The sequence below is a fragment of the Manis javanica genome, chromosome 2 (genome assembly GCF_040802235.1).
Source record: "Manis javanica isolate MJ-LG chromosome 2, MJ_LKY, whole genome shotgun sequence".
Lineage (NCBI taxonomy): Eukaryota > Metazoa > Chordata > Mammalia > Pholidota > Manidae > Manis > Manis javanica.
The window spans coordinates 112,788,330-112,812,612 of NC_133157.1; the positions used below are offsets into that span (position 1 = coordinate 112,788,330).

General features: G+C 35.3%; 1 protein-coding gene across 8 annotated transcripts in view; it reads left to right on the forward strand.

Moving 5' to 3' along the window:
- The window catches only part of LOC108401140 (signal transducing adapter molecule 1), a 107,334-nt gene that overhangs the window by 21,925 nt on the left and 61,126 nt on the right, over positions 1-24,283 (forward strand). For 4 of the 8 annotated variants that reach the window (XM_073229132.1, XM_073229133.1, XM_073229134.1 and 1 more), the window contains one exon: positions 8,397-8,481. In XM_073229132.1, coding sequence (XP_073085233.1) covers positions 8,397-8,481 — 85 coding nt within the window. Of the gene's footprint in view, positions 1-8,396; positions 8,482-16,103; positions 16,920-17,080; positions 17,240-24,283 lie in introns of those variants that run through there. The other 4 variants (XM_073229139.1, XM_073229137.1, XM_073229136.1 and 1 more) reach the window with 4 other exon arrangements.

The window sequence follows — 24,283 nt, forward strand, 5'->3', positions numbered from 1 at the left end:
TAGGACTCAAGACAGCCTGCGAAATGGGCCTTGAGTTAGGATTGTGGGTTTTGCAAAACCTACTTAAAGGATTGATGTAGAGGGCCTCGGAGGAACAGCTGGTGTAGCATCTCGTGCTGGGCCCGTGCTTCTGGAAGAACAGATTTAAGAACTGAGGAGTATTTTACCTAGGGTAGGAATATCTTACTTAGAGTAGGATTGTAAACCCTATGATAAAGTTGCCTGATCAAATATTAGCTAAGCTTTTGGAACTAGGAGAATGTTACAGGTTAGCTCCTTAGAGGATCTTTAAATCTTTTTTGGAACTCTTAACAGGAGGAAAGAGCTTCTGGTGAAGAGTAGACTCAAAAATGTTGGGAGACATGAAAATGGAATACTTGCAACAACTGAAACCGAATTCTAGATCTGAGCCATTGGACTGCCATCTTTAGGCTAGATGTCAGTACTTTAAGTAAAGTGTGGAAGAGGACCTCGAATTTGAAAAGCTAATTTGTTTGATTTTGAAATGCTGTTTTTTGGGTTTTCTGAACCATTGGTTTTAGGTACTGAACATACCAATTCAACAGGTTAGCTTTTTAGTTTTTTTCTGGTCCCAGAGAATTTTGGAGTGATTTTAATGCCCTTAGAAACTAACTTGGTACACAGGTGTGGAATAAAGGCAAGCCAGATGCCATGTCTAATTTTAGTGTACTAAAGAAGCGTTAGGACAGCCTTATAGAGTTGCTTTATGTATCTTTGGATATTTTAATTATGAAAGGTGGGTGTTGACTTTTGCTTTTGAACTCTTTTACAGCCTATTGTTGAAGCTGGAGGTTTGGGTTAAGACTAGAAAAAGGTTCAGTCCTATCTCTGCTACTGCCTAGCTAAGAATGAGCAAACTGGGCAAGTTACTTAAGCTCTTAGAGTCCCAGTGTCTTCATCTTTAAAGAGGGGAAAAACACATTCTGTATGTGATTCAATGAAATAATGTGTAGAAGGTCTGCTGTAGTGCCTCTATTTAGTAGTTTTTTGTAGTTCGAGTGAAAATGAATGTCCTGAATCTTCACAATGAATGAAACTTTAGAGATCACCAATAATACTTAAAAAATAATTGAAAAATTGCTTTTAATTTAGTAAGTTTGTACAACACACTATTTACAGGACATTGCTCAGTGATAGTGATGAATAAGACATTTCTGCTCAAGCAGTTTTACAGCTTATTAATTCTTACGGCAAATACTTAGAATAAAACAATTTCTTAATATCTGCTTTCTCTGTTTCCAGCATTTATCTAGTTTTCATGGTTGTATATAATCTAGCTTCCAACTCTCCAGTTACCTTTTTGAACACACATTTCTGTTGGATTCAGATAACTTTCTTAATGTCATACCTTTTTCCCAGGACCTACACCACACAGTTCAAACACAGGCTCCTTTTGCTTTTATACTTTTGCTTCTATTATTTCGTCTACCTTTCTACATGTTCTCATGCTAAAAGGTCAACTCAGAATTCAGCTTGTTATACCTGAATCATTTCCTGGCTCTTGCCCGGGTTTTCTCCCGTAGTGACACTGTTGACTTTTGGACCAGATAAATACCTGTGTTGTGGGGGTCTATCCTGTCCAGTGTAGGGTGTTTAGCAGCATTCCTTGACCTCTACCATCCAGATGTCATTAGCACTGGCATGATTTAAAAAGTTTCCAAACATTGCTAAAAGTCTCTTGGAGGCATAAAATACTTCCCATTTGAAAACCAGTTCTCTAGGCACTTTAATCTCCATCCTTTTAAAAAATTCCTGCAACACTTTTGGTCTTTACCAAGTTATTTAGCATTAAGACAGTTATACTCTGTATTATGCTTCTTAATTATTTTACTGGTTACTGCATAGTAGGTGCTTAATAAATGTTGACTTGAGAATCTGTCAATTGAGTCTGCTAGTCATTAAGTTTTTTGAGTGTAGGGACACTGTTTTGTTCCAGGAAAGCTAACTGTTTAAAGTTGGTCAGGTTTTTGTATTTGAATCAATTCTGTTCTCATGATCCATGTATCAGAATATCATGGAAGGCTATCTAAGAAGACCTAGTCAGAGACTCCTAGTAAATAATTCTTGGAGAGAGTTGAATAGACTTGCCTTAAATTTTTCACTTTGTAGCATGTGGAAAACAGTATGTAGAATACGTGTAACAATATTCCTTCTAGCTTTGTCTATTGAGTATGCCAATGATATTAAAGTACTCCTACTAACTCATTTGGTAAAATTATTTACCACTTAACTTTAGTGTACTTTTGTACTTCTTCAAAATTGTCTTCAGCTTTATTCATAAACTGAAATGGTGAATCAGAAACTTAGTAACTGATTTATGTAATACAATATTTAATAAAAAGAGGAAGAATACTGATCATAGTTAACATGTTATTAGCATGTGAGCTCCATGATGACATGGATATTGTTTGGCTTGTTTAGTACTATATTCCCAGCATGCAGACTGGTGTTTAGCACTAATAAATACTAAGTAAACATTTGTTGAATAAATTAATCTCATTTTCTATGTTCTATTTCTTGCTAAATTCAACTCTTGAATTACAAAGGTAGCTCATTCCATCAGGCTTTTTATTTCATAGTCCCTACTGAATTCCATCTTGCCAAATCTAATGGTCAACTCCTAATCTATTTCTTTGTCGATCATTTAGCATTCCTCTTTGTTATACTTAATTCACTTCATTTCCAGGACACCAAACTTTTTCTAATTGTCTGCTTAGCTCTTTTTTAGTTATTTTGGCTTCTCCTTTTTTTGACTTCCAAATGTTGAACTGAGCCTCAACCTTTTTTTCCCTTAGAGTCTAGAAGGCGATTTAGCTTAGCATTAAGAATTCAGACTCAGGAGCTGTACTGCCGGAAGTCAGTGTCCAGGTTTGCTGCTTACCAGCAGTGTGACTTTGGGCTAGTTGCTTAGATAACTGTGCCTCAGTTTTCCTTTAATATGGGATATAGAGATAATAATTGTTGGTTTCTTTCCCCAGACCTGCTCATTCCTCCATTCTTGCCTGTTCTAATAGATGGCACCATTGTTACTTCCTGTCACTCATCTCTAATTCATAATCCACGTTTGTTCTGTCAGCAAGATCTTATGGTTCTACTTTAAAAATATATCCAGAATCTCATCAGTTCTTATGTGACTACTATTATCTTGCGCTAGTCCTCATTATCTCCTTCATAGACTATGGCAGGAGCCCTATAGTATGTATCTTTGCTACCACTCGTTTCCTGCAATAATTTCTCAGCTACAAAAGTAAATGAACTTTTAAAAATCTTAGATAATGTCACTTACCTGCTCAGAACCCTCCAGTAGCTTCCCATTCCACTTACGGAGGAAACAAAATCCCTTGTTGTGGCCCACATCCAGCTCCTTCCTGTGTCTCTGATAAGATTGCAGTCTCCAGACACTTTCATTCTAAGCTTCTTATGTTTGAGCATTCCAAGCTCATTCTTGCCTCTCTATCTATGATGTGCTGTTTTCGGCCTGGGATACACTTCTCCCGTGTATTTGAAGGTCTTTTTGACTATCACATCATTCAAGACTGTCAAATGAGCCTCTAAGAGAGGCTTTCTTTAATTACCTTCTGTAAAAAGTACCCATCTTTACCCTAGTTATGTTTCCTTGTTCCATTTTATTTTTCTTTTATAATACTCAGCTACCTGACATTAATTAATTGATAGATTGTCTCCTGTGTGGAATATAAAGTCTACAAGGATGACAACTTTTAATTTCTGTTCTTAGTATTTTAGGAATAGTACCTGGCACATAGTAAGCAATCAATGAGTATTTATCAAGTAATGAATTATTAGTATTTTTCTAGATCTATTGTCTTGTATTTCTATTTGGTGTTTTGTTATAATCTAAAAATTAATCTATCAGAAAAATGAATCTTTTCAGTGTGTGGTTCTTCCTTCATTATATGGCAATTTTATAATATTCTAGTTATCTTGATTTGAAACCCAGGAGGCATCTTTGAATCACTACCCTGCCTCTGCTAAATCATCATATCTTTGTTTTTATAATTGTATATTTGTATTCCTAGTCAGACTGCTTTGACCAGTTCATATTCTCCAGACTTGGACATGTTTTTAGTCCACTTTGTTAGCCTGGTCAGTATCATAAAACTCAGCCATTGTGATCTTCATAAATGTTAATGTGACATTACTCTCCTGCCTTATGGTATGATGGAAGACAGTGGACTCTGGGTTTAAATTGTAGCTGCAACATGCTATTAGTAAGTGGGCAAAATGTGGACCCAGGCAAGTACAGAATCTCCTTGAGTTCACTTTCCACCTTTGTAAATGGGGATAAAACATCTACCTCATGGAATTGCTAGTAGGAATACTTTAAAAACACATTTTTTTCTAGACATTCTAACTCTTTACTGGAGTTGAAAATGCTTCAAATTCAGCATGTTCAAAATCCTGCTCAAACATTTCTTCTCAACTATGTTTTTTTCTCTGTTCTGATGACTTGTACCTAAGTTTACTTAGTCACATATGTGAAGAATCTGGGAAGTCATTCTTGACTTCTGTAATTGCAATTTTTTACTTTCCAAACAACAAATATACACTGTCTACAGTGTGCCAGGTACACTGAATATGCCCTCATGGATTCTGTGTTGTAGTCTGCATGCTTTATCTTCCTGTTAGCTCTTGAATCCATTCATCTCTCCTGCCATTCATGCCTCCTGTCCGTTCTAGTCCCATTGCCACTGGTAGGGCAGGTTTCCATCATTGTTCTGTTAGATTAGCACAGCAGCCTCTAACTGTTGTCTCTGACTCCAGTTCATCCCTAGTCATTTTTTGGGTGTCTGATAATGATACTTCTAAAATGTAGATGTAATCATATGGCTTCTGTAATAAAAATATTTCAGTGAATCTACAGCTTTCACAGGAATTTGAACTTTTCAGCATGGCATGTAAGATGTTGGTTCCTTTTACCCCCTTCTGCGCCACCTTCCACTATTTTCCTCAAGGCATATTTCCTTACTGGTTTTACACTACTGCTTTTTCAGGTGTGTGTCTTCTGCCCTGACAGCCTTCTCTTCATTTAGTCCTCATTAGAGTTTTTTTAAGGAGATGATGCATGTAAAACACTAGAAACAGTACTTGACATAATAAGCAATGGATATATTTTAGCACCTCTTATAATAAAGTTAGAAAGGGATGTGAGGCCTTTGGAGGCTACTCAAATCCTTAGGGGTGGCATCAGTACTATGAAAACATACTCAAGAGAAATGTGAAAATTCAGAATACAGGTTGGTTAAAGGTCTGATACTCACTGGGTTAATAAGATACTCATTGTTTCTTCTATTTCTGTTTTACTTCTGTAAGCTATTCTTTGTAATGCTTTTAAGTTTTCATTTCTATTTTGTGCTCTTCTCTAAGATGCTTATATGCTGTTCCTTTGATCCCTACTTCCTTTCTGGTTAGTAAGGCTTCAGGTTACTTTTCTTTGTAGATACAGTTTCCAGTCATGGTGGTGGTGGGAGCAGGGGTGTGGGACAGGACATATTAGGTAAAACATTTTTGAAAAATTGATGACCATAATCTCAAAGGGGGGATAATTTCTTTAAGACTTGCTTTCCCCATTGGCCATTTTTGATGAACTGTTAAATCTCCCAGCCGATTGAATGATAGTCTTTTTCCTGTAGCCTGAACATGATGGGCAATTGTCCTGTCAGTGTTTCTTACCTCCTCAAATTTTTGGTAGTCATAAATTTTGGGAAAATCAGAAGTAGTTGCTTATCAGAAAAAAGTTCTCCAATCCATTTAGAAGACTGTTGAAATTCAAATGGGGTTTCCTGTTTGATTTTTCTGTGTACTGCTTAGGCATATTGGTCAATGTCTTCTTTCTGAGTGTTAGAGTAAGACAAATCTGAGGATAAAATGAGATCATTTATGAAGCTTTGGATTCTTTTGAAGCAAGTCTTGTGTTATTTTTGCTGGTCACTTTTTCCTTTCCCACAAGCCCTGTTTTTGTCTTAGAAAATAGTAGTTTTTACTCTATTTGCTATTCACAAGACCATGTTGAACTGGTGCTAGTAGTTCATATTCTGATTTAAAATGTTTTATAACTGAGAAGAACTGTGCTACTGCTCTTACTCATCTTGAGGCAGCATCATTAAATAATGTGCACAGTTTTAGAGTTCTGAAATGGGTTACATCTCTGATCTATATATGTATAAGTTTGAGTCAGATACTCATCATGTTAATCATAGGGAAGTAAGAAGGTAGTTCATGTGTGTTCAGCATATCTGCTAATGACTATACCAGCCACTCCTGGATATGCCTTAATTCAGGAACTGTAAGAACATACTCAGTTGTGGAAATAGGCAGTTTATATTTAATCAGATATAAGCCTATCATTTCTAGTTAACTGTTAACTTTTTAATAAGTTGCAGTAAGCTTAGCTGTTATATTTTTAAGTGAGGTGATCAGTTTTAAGATATAAGTATGTTCTTTTAAACAGTGCACTGTGCTTTTAAAAAGGTTGCTTGGCTACCAGTCAGTAAGGATGATGAATTAATTATTTAAATATACTATCAAGTCAAAGTAATAACTTGCTTTCCTTTTCTAGCATAAAGTAAATGTTAGACTGAAGGATCGTTGAGGATGACTCACTCAATCTTCTTGGGCTTCCGAAAGGTGGGGGGCCTTTTGGGTAGGGCTCTGGGACTCCTTAATTAGAGCAGTTCCACCTGGATTTGCTTTACATACTGTATTTCTCTTAAGATAAGATTTTCTTATAAAAGAGTGTGTCAAATAATAAAGAATTTGGTTGACCTTTGTTTTCTGGGAGGGAACCTTTAAATCCTTGGAGTTTCCTGAGTGATAGGAGCATCTTATTCATAGTGGACTCCTGGGATGACACCTTAGTTTACGCTGATGAGGTGATTTAGCCTGGGAGCCGTCACTCCACAAAGACAAACCTTGTGATTAGATATTTGGGGTTTTGTATCACATGACATCAGCCAGACCTCCAGGACTGGGGACAGCGGGAGATTGAATTCTAGGAGGTGGCCAGTCATTCCTCCATAACAGAAGGCCAATAAAAACTCTGCACACAGAACCTTGGTTGAGATTCCTGGTTGGTAATACATATTGATATGCCAGGCGGATGATGCATGCTGGGGGCACAAAAACTGTGTTACCCAGACCTTGTACTATTCATCTCCTCCTTGGCTGGTCAAGATTTGTATATTTTTATAATAAAACTGTAGTCATAAGTGCTTTCCTGAGTACTGTAAATTGTCATAGTGAATTATCAAACAAACCTGAGGAGGTAGTGGGAACCTCTAAACTTGTAGCCAGTTCAGGAGGTGGACAGGGACTGGGAACCACAGACTATTGCTTGCATCTGATTTGAGAGGAGCCTTGTAGAATTCTGTTCCTAAGCCTGTGAAGTCTGGTCCAGTTCTAGGTAGTTAACATCAGAATTACGTTGTGGAGTGTTTCTGCACTGAAAAGTAAAATTAGAAAACCATTGAAGTGGATGCTATTAAAGGTCCAAGTGTTTCAATGATTTTGATGAATTCATATTGCAGTTACATGATTGATTTAGTATTTATTGAGCACTTAGGCTGATATCATGAATACTGAAAAGAATTACCCAAAGTAGAAATTGTTATTATTTTCCAGGATTTACAATATACTGTGGAAACTTAAACATTGATAGGTTACTATATATCTATAGTTAATAGCTTTTGAAATATTGTTGCTTTTATCACTTCTCATGTTTTCCTTGTCCTTGTGTGTCTTTCAAAAAATCCTTTTATTGTAATTAAGGGAGGGAACCAAATTAAGTGGTTAAGTTCAGCCTGCCATAAGTCTGTTAATGTTCTTAATTTGTGAAGTTTTTATTTAAAGGAAAATATTCAGTTAAAGCTTGGTTTTCTTTTGTTCATTTTCCTCCTCCCCATTGTCAGAAATCAAAATCAGCAAGAGTAGATAATTAATTAACTTAGTTACCTGAAACATTTTGACAGAGATCAGTGCTAAGTCATGTTCTTTCACTGCCAAGTAAAACTAGAATTATTTGACAATGAAAAGTTTTCTTATTTTAGTCATTCTATGTGTAGAAAGGGGCAGACCTGTATACTCTTTTTAAAGAAAAATCAGTGGCCTTTTTTTTATAATAAGTAGCAAGCAACTGATATGTGAATGGGGAAAATAATTGTGATAGGTAATAAAGGTGCACCTATAGCTATCCCCTTTTAAAGGTAGATTTGAACATTTCATTAACCAGATGGTTGACAGGTATTCTGATTTATTGTTGGTACTTGATTGCATTACAATTTGGTAATTTGAATGTGGTTATTTACCTCTTAAAGATTTTTTTAAATAATGTTTTTGCAATTTCTTTTTGTAATATACAGAGAAAGCAACCAGTGAGATGAATACTGCTGAGGACTGGGGCCTCATTTTGGATATTTGTGATAAAGTTGGTCAGTCTCGTACTGGGTAAGGATTTTTTTTCATTCTTTTATTAACATGAGTAAAGCAAGAATTACAAGGTAAAGCATATTACAGTCACAATTTAGTTTAGAAAGAGAATGATTTTGCTAGCAATATTTGAAGAATCATCCCATTTAGGTTACTCCTTATAATCAGTTAGGGCAACATGACTGATCACAATGTTGGTTATCAGTCACACTTGCCCATATTTGTTTCCTGAAATCTAGTCTTTTTCCACTGATTTTTAAAGTCATCAGGGGATTCTCATTTACCAAGCTTCGTGGTTATTTCTTAGTTCTTTTCTTCATTACATCTGCAAAATTCCATCCAACTAACTGGTGACTATTAAAAGAGATAGTTTTAGGGAAATAGAATCTGAAACTTTTTGGCATACAGACTTTTTGGTAATGCAGTGCTTTCTAAACAGTGCTGTGAATGGATTAATCGGTATCCAGATTAATGGTTTCCTTAATTCCTGGGCTAATAATATCCAGTTATTCACAGCTTCATTTACCCCTTTGTGCCACACAGATACGTCATATTTCTGTATTTTCATGTGAAGAATGTTAGGGAACACTGCTGTATTATACTTGATTCTTCTGATGATAATCTTAGACCTTGGACAGTTCTTCTTTGGCTTTTCTTTCTTCCCTTCTAAATACAGATTATTCCTTAAACTTTCTTTGATCCTATTTTTCTGTAATACTTTTTACTATTCTAATACTTTTTATTTTGAAATCTCGCTTTGAGGTATCTTTATGTGGAGACATCTGTATTTTCAGCTGTGTTTCTTCTTACCCAAGCACTAGTCCCGTGACAGAGCATTATTTTTGGATATTGTACTAAAGAGCCTAATCATACCCTCTAGAAACCTGAAATTTCTTTTTGCTTTAAACTTACTTTTTCTCCTTTGTTTTTTGTTAACGACAAGATTATTTTTTCATTTGCACTTAAAATCTCAGAGTCACCTCCACATTTATTTTATTGCTAAATTCTATCAATCTGCCTCCTTAACATCTCTCAAGTGGTGGTACTATGAAGTCTTCTTAGTTAAGTCCTTGAACATGGCCAAACCAGGTGGTGGCAGTTTGTCTTCAGAGCCTTTTTACCCCTTCATTTTAGCCCTTTGTTGGCCCCCAACTTGCTCCTCCTGTCAGGTTCCCAGAAATGTGGCCTCCCATTATGGCATCATCTATCCCCTTTGTTATCTTTACGTTTTCGTATATTAAGTCTTGTTATTTCTGACTCTGTTAGCTCCTCGATTTAATTGAAATTTGAGTAACTACTGTGTGCTACGTATCTCTTCCTTTTTCTCTATTTCTGTTGGCCCCACTTGAGACATAGCTTACTATGCGTAGACAAGTGATTTAACTGTCTGACATTTTTTCCCATTTCTATCTCTTTTTCTGACCAGTTGCCATACAACAACTCTGATTATATTACTCCCCTACCTTCCATACTGAGTTGAATCTAACCTCCTAGGCCTCTGAACCATTTATTTTCCACTTCTCTTGCACATACCATGTTTTTCAACTCAAGCTTTCTGTTCCTCCAGCATGGAATATAGTTCTCTTTCTATCTCTGTGTCTCATACCCTTCTAGGCCCATTTCTTCCACAGTCTTTCCTTATCCTCTTTAGTGAAAATCATACCATGGTCCTCTGAATCATCAAAGCACTCTATCAAAATCATTCTTATTTGTGTTTTGTCTTATATTAGAGTAATTCATGTCTATCTAGTTGATTTAGAATTTGTAGAATGAAAGGTCCATGAAATGTTGTACATGGAAAAGAAGCAAATAGCTTAGTGGTTGAGAGCATGGACTTTGGAATGAGACTATGTATAAAGTGTTTATCATAGTGCCTGGCACATGGTTAAATGGGTACAACTTGCGTCTTTTTGCTTAAAGTCCTATTTTGTGACGGTTTGTCTGTTGAGGACTAGTTATCAACCCAGCTCAAACTCTCTGTATTTTGGAGATAAAAGTTTATCTAACATTCCATTTGCAAAGTCCTTCTTCTCTCTCCACTCAATTGGTTATCTTTTTATCTTTACTTTGGTATTCTTCATTTTGTAGACACTTTTTATAATAATTTGGTTAGGTGCTTGAAATGAAGACAAACTGCCTTTCATTACTAGAAATATTTTATATTTTCCTGTTAAAAACTAAACTTGTGACCCATCTGAAATTATGTATGATGTATATATAATAAACAGATCTATTTTTCTTCATGTTAACATTGTTACACTAGAAACATGTATTTGTTCTTCCTGTTTTTTCTTGTGATGAGAACTTTAAAATTACTCTCTTAGCAACTTTCAAATATAAAGTATTGTAACTATACCATTCATGCTGTATATTACAACCTCAGAGCTTACTTATAACTGGAAGTTTGTACATTTTGACCACCTTCACCCATATTGACCACCCCCACACCCAGCTCTGGCAACCATCAATCTGCTCTCTAGCTGTAAAAAACTTTTCCATTTATCCATTTTTTGTTTTTGTCTAGTATCACTAGGTTTAAATACATGCTCATTTTTTTATTTTTTCAAATTTAGATAACATTCTCTCAGTATATTTCTTAATATTTCATTTATTCTTTTGGGATTTTAATTGATATTATGCTAAATATATGAATTTAATTAGGAAATATTTTCAACTTTCCTAAGTTAAATAATGAGAGGTGGTTCTATTTTTCCTTTTAATAAATATTTTTTCCTTTCTGCTCTCCCTTTTCTTGCTTTTTCCTCATTTTTCCTCTTTAATACTTACTGCTCTGTAGTTCCTTTAAATCCTTACCAAATTAATTTCTAAGCATTTATTTGTTTATGGGAATGTGATATCTCTTTATAGCTCTTGTTAATAAACAATTGTTTGGAAAGGATTAAATATTTTAATACTACTGAGCTTTTTTAAAAAATGTCAGACTCTCAATATTTACTCAGGTGTGTGATTTCTCTTATAAGAATAATGCTTTACATCATATCCGGTTGTATTTTTACTTCCTTGCTGCCCTTGATAATTACATAATAGGAAATAGTAAACAGAAGGACCGTATTATGAGTTTCATGGACCCTTGGCACTTTTGCCTTTATGGGTCCCTTTCGCCATAAAAAATAATAGAAATATTTTACGACTGCATTGTTATAGGGACAGCATATTAATATCCATTAAAATATTATCTTTGACTTAATAGTTCATCTTCTTTCCTTCTTATTTTAAAAGAAATTAAAATTTTGTGGGCCTCTAAAATTATTTAGAGATCCTGTGGTGTTGTACCTAGATGCCTAAGAATAAGTGCTATAGAATTGGGTTGCATATTTTCAGATAACTTACTAATAAAAAATAATTAAGTTATTTTTTATTAGTAAATATAATTAAGTATTTTTCAGAAGAGCAACATTTTAGATTTTTTTAAGAAAATCTTTTAAAGATTTTTTTAAGAAAATCTTTTTAAGAAAATTTTTTAAGAAAATTTTTTTAAGAAAACTTGCCATTTGGTGTTAATCTGTAGTTTTGTAAAGCATATAGATCTGTGTAAGACAGTGGATTTAGGGACAGTAGAGGGAACTTTATGAAAAATACTTCTTTTTTCAGTAAGATTTGTTTTTTTTTAAAATGATTTTTAATCAGCAGTATATGTAGAAATATTTAGTGCAAAAATAAAATATTTTATATTAACGTAAGGCTTTCTTCCCTAGGAGAATACTTAAAAAAATCCTCTTGGTCTTTTCTTTTTTTTAAGAGTCATCATTTTTAGAGTTGTAGTAATTTGGAAAATATTCTAAAATTTTTGGGGGATGGAAAAGATCCAAAATTGTGAAATCAGTTAGAACTGTGACCCAGAAATGTGGTTTCCAGTGGTATTTTGAGACCCTCCTTAAGTCCTTTAAAAAAAAACCTTAGTCTGTTCTTTAAACTATATGTATATGTGTATGTATTTTGTTTGTTGATTTAAAGAAATACCTATGCTTACATAAAATACATACTTTTTGTTTCAAATATAGGTATGTTCACATGATTCAAAAATTAAAACAATTTTAAAAGGTGAATACTGACAAGCCGAACTCCTATTACTGTTCCCCTCCCTTGTCCTGTATTTGTCACCACTTTTGTATCTTCCATTGTCACAGTACAAATTGATTTCCCATTCATATCTTATAATCATCATATGCACTGTTCTACATTTGTAATTGATTAAATCCTTAATATATCCTGCAGTATTTCTTTTAATGTCAGTGTTGCAGGGTTGTCAAACTGACAAATTTAGAAATTATTTTCTACTTTAACATTAGTTAATTAGTGGCATGTAAATAATGAGTACACTGTAATGATTATTAATTAAAATTAATAAACCCAAATAATAATGTCAATCTGAGGAGACCTACTAGATGTAGTTTCTTTTTGCTCCCTCCAGGTTATAGTTATTATTTTTTTAAGCCTGAAATGTTTGAATATGTTGAACTTAAAAAAAAACATTCTGAAAAAATTCTTCTGACTCCTTAAGATAGTCACATGATTTTTAGTGTGTAGTTCCAGTGTGTGAATAAGGACTGAAAAATGCCTAGGCAGTGAGGTCATATTATGGACTGAAAAGTCTGTTTGTTTAGAATCAAGAGATCTTTGAGAATGATAGTAATAGTTTACATTCAGGCTCACTCTGTGTTGTACAGTTTTATGGATTTTGATATATCCACAGCGATATGTATCTGTCATTATAGTATCACACAGAATAGTTTCACCATCCTAAAAATGTCCTGTGCACTACTTATTCATCCCTCTCCTCCCTCTCTGAATCTCTGACAACCACTAATTTCTTTTTTCGTTGTTGTTATTTCTCTAGTTTTGCCTTTACCAAAATATCATGTAATTGGGATCATGTAGTATGTAGTCTTCTCTGACTGGCTTCTTACATAGCTTCATGTATGTCTTTTCATGGCTTGATAGCTCATTTCTTTTAATTTCTGAATAATACTCCATTATATAGATGAATTCTAGTTTGTTTACCCATTCCCTGTTGGCAGACATCTTGATTGCTTCTAGTTTTTGTGATTGTGAATCAAGCTGCTATAAAATACATTCATGTGCAGGTTTTTTTTGTGTGGACATAGGTTTTCAACTCAATTGGGTGACTACCTAGGAGCATGGTTGTTGGATCATATGGTAAGACTCTGTTTTTAGCTTTGTAAGAAATTGCCAAACTGTCTTCCAAAGTCTTACACCTGTGGTTTCGTTTTTTACATTTAAATTTTAATCTTTTTGGAATTTGTCCTGTTATGTAATCTGAAGTATGGCTCTAACTTTATTCTATTGTTTGGCTACCCCAAAATTCCAACACCATGTACTAATTAGTCCATCTTTTTTCTTTCTGATTTGAACACTACCTTTATATATTCCATCCTCCATGTATTTGGATCTATATTTTGAAGTTTCTCTCTTGTCCCTTTGGTGTATGTCTATTTATGTGCTGCTACCACATGGTTTTAATTATTGAAGCCTTATAATACATTTTAATATTTGGCGGGACTAGTTTCCCTCATTTTTTTTTTCCCCTCAGTGTTTTTCTAGATACTCTTGCCTTTCCCTGCTGTCCCCAGATAAACTTTGGGTTTGGCATAGTTTTAAATTAATGTCTTTGTGATATTAAATCTTCCTTTTCAAGAATGCAGCATATCTTTGTATACTTTAGAAGTGTTTTAAAGTTTGCCTTTTATAAGTTGCACAGTTTTGATAAAGTTTATAAGGTATTTTGTCCTTTTTTGCCACTGTTTAAGTGGAGTGTTTCACTTAACTGGTATTTCTTTTAACTGGTTGCTTGATCAAAATTTTCTTTTTTCAGAGGTAGGCTATAATATGACATGCTATAATATGACATCTGTGTATTCTGAAGAGAAATGTTCCTTTGTAAGGGGGAAATTAGGATGATGATTCGGGAGAAAGTGGGGAAAGCATCAGGAACCAAGTCCTTGACCAGGCAATGGGGTATAGGATCTGATTAGAGCTAATTTTTCCATCTTTACTTCTCCTAGACAGTGATTTCACTTTTATATATTACTATGATTTTAGAAACACCACGTATTTTATAGATGGAACCTACAGAATCTATGACTGTGCTGGTCATTTCACAGATGAGTAAACTTAAAATCCTGAGATTTTAGTGGTTGTTTAAAAGTAGTAGCAGAGGCAAAATTAGAAGTCAGGTTTTTACTTCCTACTTTTTTTTCCCTTCACCTCATTGTGCTGAGTTCTTAAGTACCTATAATGAATAGTTATTTGAAGTTGAAATCATGAATTAAGACATACCAGTTTCATGTTGAAGTTTTTTGTGTTTCTTCTCTCTCCCATATGTTACATTACATTGTGTTTTGTTTTGTTTGACTGAAATACACTTTAATTTACTCGGTCTGGGAAGCTCAAAATGTATCATCATATGGAATTTAAGTCTGTGGTGCTGTTATTACCTTCCATTAATCCTCAATATTTAGTATGTAGAAGTTTTGTTTACCTCCTTTTCTGATGAAGTCCTTTGGGATCATGAACCTGTTTGTTAGCCAGATAATGTTGTTTGCATACTATATTCATGTTCCACCCATCATCTCATAAGAAATGCCTACTTTCTATGCTCAAAATGGAGAACTGGATATTTGTACTGTTTCTCCTGTACTCCTTTTGTTGTGTAGACTGTGTTTTATATAACATGTATTACAAATCAAGTATAGTTTTTGAATATGCCATTGAATATTCATTTCAGTTCTGATCCCTTTCATATTTTATATTAGAGTTTCTTTATAGTTAGTGTAATGCCTTTATACTTTGGAAAGGCATCCCCTAAATTAGACTCCTCTCAATATTTAAGGAGGTCTTTGCTATCTGTTAATAAAGTAAATATATTTTTTTTAACTCAGCAAAGATTTGAGTTCCTATATCTTTTAGTGTGTGACTGCTAGGTACTCGCATATACTTAAACTTATAAAAACTATGCATACACATTTACTCCCTCATATAGATATACATAAGTACTTGAATGTCAATTGCAGTAAAGCACTTTTTATAGCTTGTACAATGAAAATGTAAAGTTTAAATCACTCTAAAATAGCTTTAAAAGTGAAAGTTGTAAAAGTAACTTGATAGAAGAATAAGATATATCTGTGCTTTGTTGTAGTAACATTGTTGAATGTCTCTAAGTCCCAGGCATGATTCTAGGAATATTGTAATAACATACTGATAAGGAAGTATTGGGCTCTCCTTTTAAGATGAGGTCTGTCAAGCTTCAGATCTTTTTCTTCTCTATCACAGTGCTGCTTTTGTCTAGCCCTGGTGGTATTGTTCTATTAAGGATGGTTTTGGTTATCACAATGACAGGGGTTATTAATGACACTGATTGAGTGGGGACCAGGGGTGTGATATGCCAGATTGTCTTACACTACAAAGAATTATTCTACCCTGAACACCTGGTGGTGCCTCTGTTTAGAAACAAACTGCTAGTGTCTTTGTACTTTTTTATTCTTTCTTTATAGGTGTTTAGGGGTTAACTATGCAAGTACATTCATTAACTGTTCTTTATATGCTTATTACTATTAGTTTTTTGTTTGTTTGTTTATACTGTTTTTCTTTTATATTTGCAGTAATTTAAGGAAAATGTCCTATTATTCTTCTCTCAAGCGCCATGAGGGAAGTAATTAAGAGGAGGTATCCTCATTTTGATTGATCTAAAATCATTGATGGATTTGAGTAGTAGATAAAATAATTAGAATTTAAATTTTCTCTTTTCAATAGTAATAATTTCCTTAAAAGTATAAAACTTATCACAGTTTAACCTGTCATTTTTATGATACAAAAGTACTTTTCAAATGAGATGTAGCAATCAGATGTATTTGAAACAAACTTTTACAAAGTTTTATAAGGCTTAAGATACCGCAAATCTTGACTCATTCAGAATCATTAAATATTTTTGGTTTTCTCTTCATATATTAATAGAAAGACTCAGGTAGTCTCATTGACTGGTGATTAGAGATTAGTGTTGTCATAACTGTACAACATACCTATAAGTAGGTAAACATTTATGAATAATGTGATGATGATTTTAGAAATTTACTTGGGGACTATTCAGAGATCTGAAATTTCATTATAGTAACTCTGGGGGGTAAATCTGCCTCCCAGCCTGGGGCAAATTACCTTTGAAGCCAAAATCAGTCAAAGGGAGAAATAAAGTGGGAGAAACCCATTTATTGCTTATAAGCAGTCTTCCACTTCTGCACACCCAAGAATGTCTCTCGCATCCCGGTTGCAAAAAGGGATACTACCCAACCTCTCAGGTCCAGGTATGCCCTCTCACTCCCCTATGTGATCACCTATTGATAATCACCTGTTGATGTGGCGATGGATTACTTCTCTCCACCCCTTGGAAACAGCTACTGGATATGGAGATGTACTAAGGCCAGGTAAGAGATTCTGGAACTACTGCAATTTTACCCACAATTATTCTTTGAAAAGAGAATTGCAGGAATGCAAAATTAGTCTTAGTTTTCTGTATATTGTGAGTATAGATTTGAGCTGTTATATGCATGTTTAACTTGTTGAATTTACCTGCATTCTTTTGCAGCCCCTCAAATTGTATTTTTCCTAAAAACTTGTTCCTGCTCTTCACCTAGTGAGCTTGTATGTGCTGCCTCACAGTTACAGCTGCCATGAGTGTAATTCTTGCTCTGAGTATGCATGTTTAAAGCAACATGTCCCTATACGCAAACACACTGTGTTAGAGGTGAGTCTAGTGACCTATTGCTACCTAACACACCATCCTAAGACTTAGTGGCTTAAAAGAGCAAGTTATTATGTTCACAGTTCTGTGGTTAACAGGTGGGCATTTCTTGCTTGGGTTCTGTCATGAAGAAATCAGATAGTGGCTGGGACTGGAGTCATCTGAAGGCCTGACTGGAATGTGTCCTCATTATGGCTGGCAATTGATGGCTGGCTATCAACTAGGACCCTAGCTGAGTCCATCACTTACAATGTTTACTGAGGCCTCTGCATGTGACTTGAGTCTCTCACAGAGTAGTGACTGGGTTCCCAGAGGGAGCATCCTAAGAGCAAATGTTCTAAGTGATGTACGTGTAGTCTGCATGGCTTCTTATGTACTAATTGTCTTGGAATGTCACTTCCTACATTCTTGTGGTCAAGCAGGTCACTGAGATCGGCCCAGATTCAAGGGGAGAATTATTAGACTTTATCTCTCTTTGGGAAGGGGCAGGGTCATATCATAGAAGAACATGTGGGAATGGACTTATTGTGGTTATTTTTGGAATATATAATTTGCCACAGAGGCCTATTCTGTAAATATTGTATCAGAACTTTGAACTATATAGCAAAACAATGAAATATCTATTTAGAACAAAGCAGATTTTAATAAAATAGTTAATTCCATTTTTGATACTTGAGACACATAAGAATTTGAATGTAATGTAAAGGTTTATTTTCATCTAACACTTATTTATGACTTTTCACAGAAAAATATTATTCCGTGTTGAAAGAGTTTTTCCCAGGTGTACATATTTATGAACAGGGACAGCCAACATATGAAATCTTAACTTATTTGGTAGTCATGAAGATTTACATTAATGGTGACCTTTTATGGTTTTGCTTTGTATGCATGATGTAATAAAACTTTTAGTGTATGAAAAGTCATAAAAGGCAAAGTGAAGATAATGGTATAACATTAGTTTATGAAACCATTATCAACTGAGTCATTTGCAACTGTTGAATATTTTTTTGCAATGTTATTTTAATTTACATGGAGCAGGTGATTCACTCTGATGTTATTGGTAACCAAACTGGATTAATCATAAGGGTCAATATTCTTTAGCACTGACATAAACATATAACACTATATGTGGAGGACTTTTGCTTTCTGGGTACTTTTCCAGTGTAATGAGTGAGCAAGAGTGAGATGTTTTCTTTATTCATTTTTAGATCAGAGGAATGACTGCTGATAAAATTCATTTAAAGAATATATTCTTTCCACAGTTGCCATGGAGCTTTACGTTCTTCAGCGTTGGTGTTTTGTATGGGATATTGGAAAAGTCTGAATTGCAGATTAAAGCATAGTAGCATGGCTCTGTGATATTTGGGTCTGAAGATTAAGGAGGGTTCACACCTTAATTTTAATTTATCTTTGAGCATGAGGTAGCTTATTTCTAGTAGCTATGACTTCTCACAGAAACTGAATGGCTAAGAGTGGTGTGATGGGAGGGAAGTGGGAATAGAGAGGGTTTGATAGAGAAAGACCCCCTCTTAAAGCTCTGTTTCCTTTAAAGCCCACAGTACAGTTTGTTGAAGGGGATTGGAGTAACTCTTTGAATAATGGAGTTGACTATGATGCTTTAGTTCATCAGAGTTGACATATGCAAAGGCAGTATGTAGATTCCGGAAATGTCTATTTTCTGTCCTCTGATTAGAGAAGACATTAGAAACAAAAACTACATGTAAGTACAAGTGTCCCCTGCCTTTTGAAAGTTCATGTTATGCCATTCACTTTAGGAAAGAACTACATAAGTACCTGTTTTCACTTTATGAAAAAAGGTGGAAAGTGAAAATAGCATTCAGCATTTGTTTTGCAGTGAGCTGTTAGAGAGGCAGCTGTGCACCCCCAGCAGTAAGAGTGGCCCCACCTAGATCATTTCCTGGGAGCTACACTCAGCATCTCACATCAAGCACTGGAGCTTTGAATTGTGTCTGTGAGCATCTGTGCTTTATCTCATCTTATTTTATGTATCCCTCAGCAAGATCTGTCAAAAAAGCTAAGTTGAGGTTAATTTGGGGGTCTGGAAATGCTGAAAAAATTTTCCATATAAATGAACGGTAGTTGCTTTTTTTGCTTCATGCCATTTCAGCTTCCTAAACGTTTCATAGGAACATGCTACTTCGGATAGTGGGAGAAACCTGCACTACCTTTTTATTCTCACCCTCTTATGAACTACATTTCCCGGATCTATGCATAAAAAAGATGGTTTTGTGGGTGATCATAGTTTTGGCTGGTGTGACCATAACACTCAGTTTGCTTTGGATAATTTCACTTTATGCCTGCTATTATCTGTATTATGCCCAGGTAACAACCCCTTTCACTCTCAAAAAGGTACTTGTACAGATGAGTTATATAGACACTGTGTTTGTAGTCAACTTCCATTTGTCATTGACGTGATGATATCCATACTAACCTACTTTAAATATACTTAGTCCTAAACCTTTTAAAAAACAATACTCTGACCATAATCTTCATTAAGTTACAAGACTTAATAACAATGTATATATATATTACTTCAGGTTCACTTCTGTGTTTTGTGGAAATACTGAAACACTGAATTGAAAAAAATGCATGGAGCAGAATGAGATAGTTAATAGATTTTTGTGTATCACTTCTGCTGTTGAGTAGTGCCAGTTTTGTACACAATTCTGAAGGGGTTTTTGGCTTATGTGAGATATTGCTGTGCTAGGATATGTAAAGTGTTCATCAGCACTTATAAGTATTCTAATTGGCTTTTTATGGCATTATCCTTTTTTATAGTGCAATAGCCAACTTTGTATTGGTGCCAAAGATATCTTTGCCTTATCCATGAGCACGGGATGTGTTTCCATTTATTGGTATCTTCTTTAATTTCTCTTATGAGTATCCTGTACTTTTCAGAGTATAGGTCTTTCAGTTACTTGGTTAGGTTTATTCCTAGGTATTTTATTCTTTTTGTTGCAATTGTGAATGGCATTGGTTTCCTGATTTCTCTCTCTGCTAGTTCATTCTTAGTATATAGGAGTGCCACAGATTTCTGCATGTTAATTTTGTATCCTGCAACTTTGCTGAATTCAAATATTAAATGTAGTAGTTTTGGAGTGGATTCTTTACGTTTTTTTGTGTACAATATCATGTCATCTGCAAACAGGGACAGTTTGACTTCTTTCTTGCCAATCTGGATTCCTTTTATGTCTTTGTGTTGTCTGATTGCCAAGGCTAGGACCTCCAGTACTATATTGAATAGAAGTGGGGAGAGTGGGTATCCTTGTCTTGTTCCAGATCTTAAAGGAAAAGCTTTCAGCTTCTCACTGTTAAGTATAATGTTGGCTGTGGGTTTGTCATATATGGCCTTTATTATGAGGTATTTTGAGGTATATTGAGGTATTTGCCCTCTATACCCATTTTGTTGAGAGTTTTTATCATGAATGGATGTTGAATTTTGTCAAATGCCTTTTCAGCATCTATGAAGATAATCATGTGGTTTTTGTATTTTTTGTTGATGTTGTTTATGATGCTGATGGATTTTTGGATGTTGTACCATCCTTCCATCCCTGGAATAAATCCTACTTGATCATGTTGGATGATCTTTTTGATGTATTGTTGAATTCGGTTTGCTAATATTTTGTTGAGTATTTTTGCATGTATATTCAGCAGGGATATTGGTCTGTAATTTTCTTTTTTTTGTAGTGTCTTAGCCTGGTTTTGGTATTAGAGTGATGATGGCTTCATAGAATGAGTTTGGAAGTATTCCCTTTTCTTCTACTCTTTGGAAAACTCTAAGGAGGATGGTCTTCACTAAATGTTTGATCAAATTCAGCAGTGAAATCATCTGGTACAGGAATTTTTTCTTAGGTAGTTTTTTGATTACCATTTCAATTTCCTTGCTGGTAATTGGTCTGTTCAGATTTTCTGTTTCTTTCTGGTCATCCTTGGAAGGTTGTATTTTTCTAGAAAGTTGTCCATTTCTTCTAGGTTATCCAGTTTGTTGGCATATAATTTTTCATAGTATTCTCTAATAATTCTTTATATTTCTGGGTTGTCCCTAGTGATTTTTCCTATCTCATTTCTGATTATGTTTATGTGAGCAGACTCTTTTTTTCTTGGTAAGTCTGGCTATGGGTTTATTTATTTTGTTTATTTTCTTGAAGTACCAGCTCTTGCTTTCATTGATTCTTTCTATTGTTTTATACTTCTAGATTTTATTTATTTCTGTTCTAATCTTTATTATGTCCCGCCTTCTACTGACTTTGGGCCTCATTTGTTCTTCTTTTTCTAGTTTCATTAATTGTGAGTTTAGACTGTTCATATGGGACTGTTCTTTCCTGAGGTAGGCCTGAATTGCAATATATTTTTCTCTTAGCCCGGCCTTCACTGTGTCCCACAGATTTTTGCGGTGTTGAATTATTGTTGTCATTTTTCTCCATATATTGATTGATCTCTGTGTTGTCATTGATCCATTGGTTATTTAGGAGCTTGTTGTGAAGCCTCCATGTGTTTGTGGGATTTTTCATTTTCTTCGCATAATTTATTTCTAGTTTCATATATTTGTGGTATGAGAAACTGGTTGGTACAATTTAAATCTTTCTGAATTTACCGAGGTTCTTTTTGTGGCCTTGTATTTGATCTATTCTTGAAAATGTTACATGTGCACTTGAGAAGAATGTGTATTCTGCCACCTTTAGGTGTAGAGTTCTGTAGATGTCTGTTAGGTCCATCTGTTCTAATGTGCTGTTCCGTGCCTCAGTCTCTTTACTTATTTTTTGTCTGGTTGATCTGTCCTTTTGTGTGAGTGGAGTGTTGAAGTCTAGAATGAATGCATTGCATTCTATTTCCCCTTTTAATTCTGTTAGTACTTGTTTCACATATGTAGGTGCTCCTGTGTTGGATGCATAGATATTTATAATGGTTATATCTTCTTGTTGGATTAACCACTGTATCATTATGTAATGTCCTCCTTTGTCTCTTGTGACTTTGTTTTGAAGTCTATCTTGTCTGATACAAGTACTGCAACTCCTGCTTTTTTCTCCCTATTAGTTGCATGAAATATCTTTTTCTATCCCTTCACTTTTAGTCTGTGTATGGCTTTGGGTTTATAGTGAGTCTCTTGTAGGCAGCATATAGAAGGGTCTTGTTTTTTAATCCATACCGCGACTCTGTGTCTTTCAATTGGTGCATTCAGTTCATTTACATGTAGGGTGATTATCAATAGGTATGTATTTATGACCATTGCAGGCTTTGGATTCCTATTTACCAAAGGTTCAAGGTTAACTTCCTTACTATCTAAGAGTCTAACTTAATTCACATAATATGCTATTACAAACACAATCTAAAGGTTCTTTTTTTCTCCTCCTTTTTCTTCCTCCTCCATTCTTTATATATTAGGTATCATATTCTGTACTCTTTGTCTATCCCTTGATTGGCTTTAGGGATCGTTGATTTAATTTTGCATTTGCTTAGTAATTAACTGTTCTACTTTCTTTACTGTGGTTTTATTACCTCTGGTGACAGCTATTAAACCTTAGGAACACTTCCATCTATAGCAGTCCCTCCAAAATAGACTGTAGGGATGGATTGTGGGAGGTAAATTCTCTCAGTTTTGCTTATTTGGAAATTGTTTAATCCCTCCTTCAAATTTAAGTGATAATCTTGCCGGATTAAGTATTCTTGGTTCCAGACTCTTCTGCTTCAGTGCATTAAATACATCATGCCACTCCCTTCTGGCCTGTAAGGTTTCTGCTGAGAATTCTGATGATAGCCTTGTGGGCTTCTCTTTGTATGTGATCTTATTTCTCTCTCTGGCTGCTTTTAATAATCTGTCCTTATCCTTGATCTTTGCCGTTTTAGTTACTATGTGTCTTGGTTTTGTCTTCCTTGGGTCCCTTGTGTTGGGATATCTGTGCACTTCTATGGCTTGAGAGACTCTCTCCTTCCCCAGATTGGGGAAGTTTTCAGCAATTACCTCCTCAAAGATACTTTCTATTCTTTCTTCTCTCTTCTTCTTCTTCTGGTACCCCTATAATGCGAATATTGTTCTGTTTGGATTGGTCACACAGTTCTCTCAATATTCTTTCATTCTTAAAGATCCTTTTTTCTCTATGCCTCAGCTTCTTTGTATTCCTCGTCTCTAATTTCTGTTTCATTCATCGTCTCCTCCACTATATCTAATCTGCTTTTAAAACTTTCCATTGTATGTTTCATTTCTGATACTGTGTTCTATATCGCAGAACGTGGATTCAGTTCTGGATTTCAGACTGCAATTCATCCCTGAGTTCTTGAATATTTTTTTGTACCTCTATGAGCATGTGAATGATTTTTATTTTGAAAGCCTTTCAGGAAGATTCATGAGGTCGATGTCACTTGAATCTTTCTCAGGAGTTATATTCATAATTTTACTTTGAACCAGGTTCCTTTGGCATTTCATATTTGTACATGGTGCCCTCCAGTGTCCAGAAGCTCTACTCTCTGGAACTGCTCAGCGCCTGCAGCAATGTCAGGGGTCTCAGAGGAGTGGTATTAGTGCCTGCGGGGAGGAAAGAGCTGTTTCCTGCTTTCCGGCTGCTGTGGACCGAGCACACAGCTATAAGCCTCTATGCTTTCTGTGTGTTTTTTTGCTGTATACAGGTCTTTTCTCTGGCTGCCCTAACACCAGGGTAGGGTTTGCTTATTTGCGAGCCAGGTGGGGCTGGCTGGGGGAAAGTTGCAGTAGGCTGTGTATCACGGGAGGGGGTCCTTGGAGCTGTGTGGCCAGCCAGGGAGCAGGAGCACCTGAAGATCGTGAAAGTTCCCAACATGCTGGGCAGATTGCAACCCAGAAATTTTGTCTACCTGTCCATTCTCCTGAGCAGTAAGCTCTGTGCAGTCTTTGCCCCTTAGCAGCCCTCTTGCTGTTAGTAAATCTCTCAGACTGCCCGCCTTTCTTTTGTCCCAGAGCAGTTGGATATGGATCACTGCTTCTCATAAGCAGCTGGAACCTCAGTCTCTCCAGGAATTCTGTGTGTCTTAGCTTTCCAATCCCCAAATCACGAG